Raw genomic sequence first — 8733 nt, 5'->3', positions numbered from 1 at the left:
ATGTCTTTATTTTGTTATAATTAAAAAAAATTATAGACTTTGGGTGACTCTAGGTAAGTCACTTAACCCCCATTACCTACCACTTATTACTCTTCTTTTTTAAGCATTCACATTTTATTTTAAATTTCTTCATTTAAAAATATTCTATTTTATTGATTATATGTAATAATAATTTTCCACATATCATTTTCTGAAATTATAAGATCCAAATAGTTTCTCTCCCTCCCTCCCCTCCCCCTTCCCAGAGATGGTTAAGCAATTCGATCTGGGTTATACATGTATTATTGTGGTACACATACATAGTTGTAAGAGAATATTCATATAAAACCAAAACCTCAAATAAAAACCAAAGTAAACTAAAGTGAAAAATAGTTTGCTTTGATCTGTATTCTAACTCTAAGAGTTCTTTCTCTGGAGGTAGAGAGTATTCTTTGCCATACATCCTTCAGAATTTTCCTGGATCATTGTATTGTTGAGAGTAGCTAAATCTTTCATAGTTGAGCATTCCACAACATTACTGTTACTGTGTACAATGTTCTCCTGGTTCTGCTTATTTCACTTTACATGTATTCATGTTGGTCTTTCAAAGTCTTTCTAAAATCATCATGTTCATCATTTCTTACAGCACAATAGTATTCCATCACTAACATATACCACAATTTGTTCAGATTTTCCCCAAATGATGGACATCCCCTCAATTTCCAATTCTTTACCACCACAAAAATGGCTGCTATAAATATTTTTGTACAAGTAGTGCCTTTCCTTCTGCCCCCGTCCTTTAAAAAATCTCTTCGGGATACAGACCTAGTATTGGTAGTATTGGATAAAAGGGTATGCACAGTTTTATAGTCCTTTGGGCTTAGTTCCAAATTCTGCCCTCCAGAATGGGTGAATCAGTTTGCAACTGCACCAACAATGCATTAGTGTACCAATTTTGCCACACTCCTTCCAACACTTTCCTTTATTATCATATTGGTCAATCTGATAGATGTGAGGTAGCGACTCCAAGGTGTTCTAATTTGTATTTCTCTAATCAAGAGAGATTTAGAATATTTTAAACATAATTATTGATAGCTTTGATTTCTTCATCTGAAAACTATTTGTTCATATCTTTTGACCATTTGTCAACTGGGAAATGGCTTGTATTCTTACAAATTTGACTTAGTTCTCTAAATATTTGAGAAGTGAGACCTTTATCAGAGAAATTTTGTTATAAAAATTCCCCTCTCCCCTGCCAGTTTGTTGTTTCCTTTCTAATCTTGGTTACATTGGTTTTGTTTGTACAGACCCTTTCAAATTTAATTTTATTCATTTTACATCTTGTCATGTTCTCTGTCTCTTGTTTGGTCATAAATTCTTCCCTTCTCCCTCAATTTGACAAGTAAACTATTCTATGTTACCCTCATTTACTTGTGGTATCATCTTTTATGTTTAAACCATCCTTACCATTCTTCTGTCTTAGAACCAATACATCATATTGACTCTGAGATGGAAGGCAAGGGTTTAAAAAAAAAAATTTGGACTTGACCAACATCAACAGACACGAACATTTTCATATATAACAAATAACAGAAAAAAAGACCGTATGTGAAGCTTTTTAAAATAGTTTTTTCTTAAGTATATATTAAATTTAATTAACACTGTTCTGCTTGTCTGTATGTCCTTCGGAACTTTTGCTTTCTTTTATGTATTTTTAAAAGGTTTTATGAAAACTTTCTTCTTTTTGTCATTGTTATTACTATGATCCCTCTAACCTCCATAATTCTCCCTCCTGCTCAAAAAAACCAGAAGCTCTTCCTTGTAATAAACAAATATAACTATAAAAAACAGGACAAATATACATATTGACAATGTTTGGTAACATATGAATTATTCTTTGCCTATACTCTGTCATCTCTCTAAGAGAAAGGAAACATATGGGATTCATCATTAATCTTTGGGAGTGGCTATTGGTCATTTCAATGTTTGGAGTTCTTAACTATTTCAAAGCTGTTTTCCTTTTTAGTTCTATGGTCATTATATAATTATTCTCCTATTTTTGCCAGTTTCTTCCATATGTGTTCATGTAAGTCTTTCCAAGTTTCTTTGAATTTATCCTTTTCATCATTTTAAAAGTACATTATACTAATATACTATAATTTGTTCATGGACACATACTTTGTTTCCAGTCTTTTGCTCTAACAAAAAATGACTCTAAATATCTTTGTACATTTGGATCCTTTGCCTCACTGGGGTATAGGTGTATTAGTGTTATTTATTTGTTTTTTTAAACCCTTACCTTCCGTCTTGCAGTCAATACTGTGTATTGGCTCTATGGCAGAAGAGTGGTAAGGGCTAGGCAATGGGGGTTAAGTGACTTGCCCAGGGTCACACAGCTAGGAAGTGTCTGAGGCTAGATTTGAACCTAGGACTTCCCATCTCTAGGCCTGGTTCTCAATCCACTGAGCTACTCAGCTGCCCCTGTATTAGTGTTATTGATGGGTCAAAGGGTGTTCATAGTTTAGTATATTAGCAATGAAAAACTCATGTCTTAATGAGAGTCCTGTTTGAATTAAAACTGAAGGTCCTCTCAATAGAGGAGTCCCTGGTTGAATTAAAAAGATTATTTATTAAAAGGGAAAATAATTAGAGATGCACAGTGGAGGAAATCTAGGATGGAGACTCTGTAGCCTGAGACGAGTAGGGGCAATTTATGCTCATAACCTACAAGAGGTGGTTGAATAGGAATTAGGGATGGAAAATGTGTAGTCTCTTCCAGGAATAGGTGAAACACAGAACCAGGATGTTTTAGGATGTTTGGTAGCAATGACTGACCACAAGGCTGGTTGAAGCCAGTTTAGGCCACTTCAGGTAGAACTTGTGAAGGATAGCTCAGCAAGGTCAGTCAGCAAACACTATGAAGGCGTCTGGGAGTAAGCAAAAGTTCTGGCACACTGCAGACTCCTTATTAGCTCTTTCTTGCAAAAGGTATACTCTGTGTCCAGTGTACTATGTAATGGTAAGGTAGTTCAAGGAAAATAGATATATTAGTTTCTGAAATATTTTCACAGATGACTTTTTTTGGGGGAGAGTTTCAAATTTTTTTCCTGAATCCTTGGAACTATTCATAGCTCTATTAATAATGCATTGGTGTGTCTGTCTTCCTACAACCCCACCAATAATTGTCATTTTCCTTTTTTGTCATCTTTGTCAATTTGGTAGGTGTAAAGCAGAAACACAAAGTTATTTTAATTTGCGCTTCTCTTATTATATTATATTATTATATTATATGGAACATGTTTTTCACATGGCTGTTTGATGGCTTTTATTTTTCACTTCGAGACCTGCTTGTTCATATCCTTTGGCCACTTATATATTCAAGAATGACTTTTGTTCTTACATACTTGTATGAATTCCCCATCACAAGAAAACACAGTGCCAAAAATAGAATAAATAAAAGGACTCTACAAAGCACTAAATCATGAATATTACTGAAGAGGTAATGAACATGGGAATGGATATATGAGGTGCAATTTAATCCAGAGAAAGGAGTGTAAGAGCTGGAAGCAGAGAAATACAGTTCTTATCTCAGCTCTGACACTTCCTTTCTATGTGACCTTAGGACAATACCTGAAGGATTATTTTTGATTATTTGGGGGAAATTTGAAGAGTGAGGTAATCTTGCTTAACCATTTTGGATCTCAGTTTTCTCCATTGTAAAAGGATGGGGTTGGATGAGATTATTTCTCAGGTCCCTTTCATCCCCAGATCACATGTTCTCAGTAAATGCAGGACAAACAAATGAACAAGAAGATTGAAGGATAGAGATGGGGTAGGTGGGAATTGAACAATTCCCATACCTCAAATCCCTAAAGTACATCAATACTTAAAAGGGAGTGATGAACTCTTCCCCATCTCCACTAAGGGAAGAGGAAGAGAGAATGTGTTTATGTTGTACCATGAAGAATGCTATAAGAACTGCAATATAAACACATTTCAGATAACAGTAGTACGCATATGTGTGTATGTGTGTGTTAATAAAACACTTTATATACATGATCTCTTTTGACCCTTAAAACAATCTGGCAAATGTGAAGGACTAAACAATTATCAGCAAAACAAGTTTCCAAGATAATTCCAAGGGACTCATGATTAAAAAAAAATAGCTATCCATGGCCAAAGGAGGAACTGTTGGAATCTGATTACAGCTCAAAGCATACCACCCTTCAATTTATTTCCTTAATGAGTTTGTTTTAATTGTATATTTGATGTGTGTCTTCAGTCACGATACAGGAAATGTGGCAACACTTGTTGCATGAAAGCATTGGTATAATTTATATCAGACTATTGGAAAATGTCAGAAAACAATTGTCAAAAATTGTTTCTATATGTAATTGAAAAAATAAAATGAAAATAAAACAACTTGACAAAATTCATTGTGCAAGGATTGTTGTTTCCATTTATAAATGAATAAATTGAGGCTAAAAGAGGTTCAATGATTTGCCCAAGGTGTCATGATTAACTGGAAACTAATGAGATGTCCGTCAATGGGACAAAGATTGAACAAATTGTGGTATACGTTGATGATGGAATACTATTGTGCTATAAGAATGATAAAGAGCATGATTTCAGAAAGAACTGGAAAGACCTACATGAACTGATGCAGAATGAAATAAGCCAAACCAGGAGAACTTGTACATAGTAACAGCAATATTGTGGAATGATCAACTGTGATAGACTTAGCTATTATCGGCAATACAATGATCCAGGACAATTCTAAGGGACTTAGGACAAAGAATGCTCTCCACTTCCAGAGAAGGAATTGTTGGAATCAGAATGCAGATGAAATCATAGCATTTTTTACTTGTTTATTTGGGTTTATGTTTTGGAGTTTTTGTTTTATAAGATTAATCCTTTACAAAAATGAACAATATGGAAATATGTTTTGCATGATAATATATGTATCACCCAGAAAAAAATAAATTAAAAACCAAAGTGTCCTGGTTAGTAAGCTCCTCTAAATCAGGTCTTCTGGCTCATGGCCCAGTTTGGTTCCTCTATACCACATGGTGGGGGCTTATACTTTATGACAGTACTGGCTGTAAGTGAATCCTATGTGCTAGACTGTGCTGTCCCTCAGGGAGCTGAGCTGCTGCTTGTGTATCCCTTTCCTAGAGTGGGACTGGTTTGGAAAAACGCTGTCCTGATGAAAAGGTATGAACTAAGTGACCATGTTCTTTTTGGCTAAGGAAGTCTGAAATGCTATGATCTGCTCTACATGAGTAAATAGTGCTGATCAATGTTTTCTGTTTCCCATCATCCCAGGTGTCCCGACCTCAGGAGATCAAAGTCCTGATATTCAGACTTCTCTGTATGGGGTCCGGGGAGGTTCCATCCTGTTTCACTTGAACACAACCCAAGGAAAAAAGATCCAAAGGATCGAATGGAGCTTCCTCTCTAAGAAAAACCATCAGCCTCTGTTCACCTTGGAGCCTGAGACTGGCAGACTAACTTGGAAGAGTCTCTGGAACAGATATGAGCAAAGAGTCCATGCAACATTGACATCCCTGCACATTAAGAACCTCACTCTTGAGGATAATGGAAACTACAGAGCTCGAATAGATTATGAAGACACAATCAGTGATCAAAACTTCTTTCTCTCTATTTATGGTAAGTGAGGACAATAATCTGAGAACCCCAAGACCTGCCTAGATTCCACTGAGATAGTGCTCTACATCCTCTTGTCTCATAGCCATTTTTCCTAGGAGCTACCAAACTTAGTCTCATCTGTTCCAGTTTTTTTTTTAAAGAAATAGGAAGGAGAATTTCTTTTCCTATTATTTGAAGAGCATATGTAAGCATGTGAAGGGCCCTTAAATTTGTGTCCGCTGACTCTAGAATCCAGGGAAATGAAATAAATTTGAATGGAAATAGAAAAACTAGATGGGATACTATTGATTTTCCAACATTTCGGTATCTCTAAGTCAGCTAGGTGGTGCAATGGACTTGNGCCAAAGCAAACTCAGGAACTACATGAATATAATTATAGAACATTTTCTACATAAATAAAGATTTAAATAATTTGAGAAATATTAATTGTTCATGGGTGGGCAGAGCCAATATAATTAAAATGACAATCTTACCTAAACTAGTCTACTTATTCAGTGCCATCACAATTAAATTACAAAAAACATTTATTAGAAAAAATAATAGCAAAATTCATTTGAAAGAACAAAAGGTCAAGAATATCAAATCAATTAATAACAAAATGTATTTGAATAATGAATTAATTAAATGAATTAATGAAAAAATTAATGAAAAAAGGAAGGAGATATAGTAGTACCAGATTTTAAAATGTATTAAAAAGCAATAATAATCAAACTATCTGGTACTGACTAAGAAATAGAAAGATATATCAGTAGAACAGAACAGACATATTACAAACAGTAGCAAAAGATTATAGTAACTTTGCATTTAACAAAAGTATAGCTTCCACTTTGGGGATAAGAACTCACTATTCATTAAAAATCTCTGTTATTTCCTTCCTGTTCTTACCTCTCCTCTTCTCTATGCCTGGGTCATGTCAGATCCCACAAAACAAAAGGAGTCATGGTACATTGGAATTTTCCTTCTGGTCATATTGCTGGGGATCCTGGGGATTGGAATGTGGATCTGCAGAAGAAAAGAAAAGAAGAAAGAAGGTATTGGTTGAAGTTGAGAATCTTCTTTCTCTTCTTAAGTATGGGCCCATCCCTTGCCAGTTTTGGACAGGGGCAGCTCCTAAAGGGTGGTGGGTGTGCATTTCCTCTAAAATGGGGGTGGGTGGGTGTGCCTGTCAGGTAGCTAGAAAAGGTTGCAAAGCCTAGCAGAGGGAGAAGAAAGCCCTAGGTCTCTACTGGGGCTGGGGAGTGGGAATGGGGATATTACCTTGTATGGTGTGGGGAGGATTAAACCTCTGTGTTCTTCATTCGTTCACTCAGTTATGGATTCTCCAGGGAATCAGAGAAACAGTGATATGGACATCCAATATGAAGTGTTCAGCCTAGGTAGACCTGAGGATCAGAACCAGGTGATTGGGAGTTCAGAACCTCTCAGGGCTCTCTGTAGCCCTCCCATCCTTTAGTTCTTTGCTCTCACAGGTACCACACCTCCTGTCCCTGTTGCCCTTTTCTACTTACTGGTACAAAAGATGTCAGGATACTGTAATGGGAGTCCAGAAACTCCAGTTTATTCGTAGCTGTGTGATTTTGGAGCAATTCACTGCTCTTTGGGCCCAGATTTCTTTTGAAGTCAATCAAATTCCATTACCATCTTATGATCTCTGATATTGATGGCACCATGCTAGGTGCTGTGTGTTTCTCTAGTATCTGCTAGAGACTTGGCTCTGTGCCTCTCCCCAAATCTCCATTTCTATCTCCTCCCTCTACCACCCAAGTCCTACAGTCTCTTTCATCTTCTAGTGCCAAGAGGCTAGTGAGCAGCACCCACAGGAGGAGAAGCACCTCACCACCATTTACAGTGAGATCCAGAATCCTCGAAAATGCTCAGGTAATGGGGATATACTTAGGGAGATTCTGAGGGTTTGAGCTAGGATAGGGTATAAAAAGGGAGCCCAGAGTCCTCAACATGCAATCCTATAACCTTTCTCCCAACATGTCAATGTATTTTAAAGTTTCTGCCCTACCTGTCTGTCTTTCTAAGATCTTGTCATTGACATGAAACCACCCCCATAGAAGTGGTGGCTTGGCCACAAAACATCTTTCTGAATTGAAGGTCCCCTTAGTTTAGGAAGAGAAGAAGCCAACTCAAAATCTGCCCTTGAAGAGGAAAGGGCATGGAGTTTTTCATGCCTGGTTATACTGGGAGTTTGGGGAGTACCCTTGAAGAGAATGAAGAGGGATAAAAGGAGAAACAATGATTGTCCCACATGGTGGTATGAACTAGGTGGCAGCTATAACCTGTCTTATCTATAATTCCTTTCTTTAAGACCAGGAGAAGTGACTATCCTCTAAATAGTTAAGGTAGGAGGTATATGTGACTGGGTGTGCTTTATTGAGGTGCTTGCCCCCAAAACAGGAATACAGCGAGAAACAAGATAGCCAAGAGAGGAACAACAAATGTGCCTTATTGTGTTCTAGTTGAATTTCTGTAATGGAAGAATCCTCAGATTCCCTTGGATCCTCAGAACCCCGCTGGATACAGATTTCCTTTCTGAACCACAACCCGTGATGCCTGTACTTGCCCAATCATTTAATCCATTGGGTTTGTGTTTGTAACTCATGGAAACCCCTAATTGTGTATGCATTATGTTCCATTGAAACACCTGATTATGTGTGTGTATAAAATAGCCAGAGCCCCTTGCTTTGGGTCCCAGACCCGAGGAATGATCCTGTCTGGGACTGCAGGAAATAAATCTCCTTCCTTCCTTATTTTGAATGATATTGTGATTTCCTCTTGCCTGGGCAAGCAGAAAATTCCACAGAATTTTTTTTCATGTTTTTCTTAAAATTATTTTCTTAAATATAATTGCCAAGGACAACTAGTGGGAAACCTGGCTTCAAATTAGACACTTCCTAGTTGGTGCCCCTAGACAAGTCACTTAACCTTGATTACAGACCTTGTGGCTCTTCTAAGACAAAAATTTGGCAGATTTAAGATGATCTCTCATAAGCACCTGTGGTTGACCCTGTCTTTATACTCCTGGGTGTCCTTTTGTTTGTGGCATGAGGATGCAATAGGAGCCATTAGGAGAGA

General features: G+C 37.0%; 1 protein-coding gene across 1 annotated transcript; it reads left to right on the top strand.

Moving 5' to 3' along the window:
• Positions 1 to 5304: 5304 nt before the first annotated feature.
• On the top strand, positions 5305 to 8355 carry LOC123256314 (the record flags this gene model as incomplete). The annotated part of the gene is made up of 5 exons (XM_044684956.1): positions 5305 to 5649; positions 6567 to 6680; positions 6960 to 7048; positions 7440 to 7527; positions 8056 to 8355. Coding segments are annotated over 5 exons (659 nt in total), but the record flags the coding sequence as incomplete, so codon positions are not given.
• Positions 8356 to 8733: the final 378 nt, after the last annotated feature.

This window comes from Gracilinanus agilis, unplaced genomic scaffold (assembly GCF_016433145.1).
Source record: "Gracilinanus agilis isolate LMUSP501 unplaced genomic scaffold, AgileGrace unplaced_scaffold57772, whole genome shotgun sequence".
NCBI lineage: Eukaryota > Metazoa > Chordata > Mammalia > Didelphimorphia > Didelphidae > Gracilinanus > Gracilinanus agilis.
Note: the sequence above shows the minus strand (reverse complement) of the source record. Positions and strands in the feature narration are given on the sequence as shown.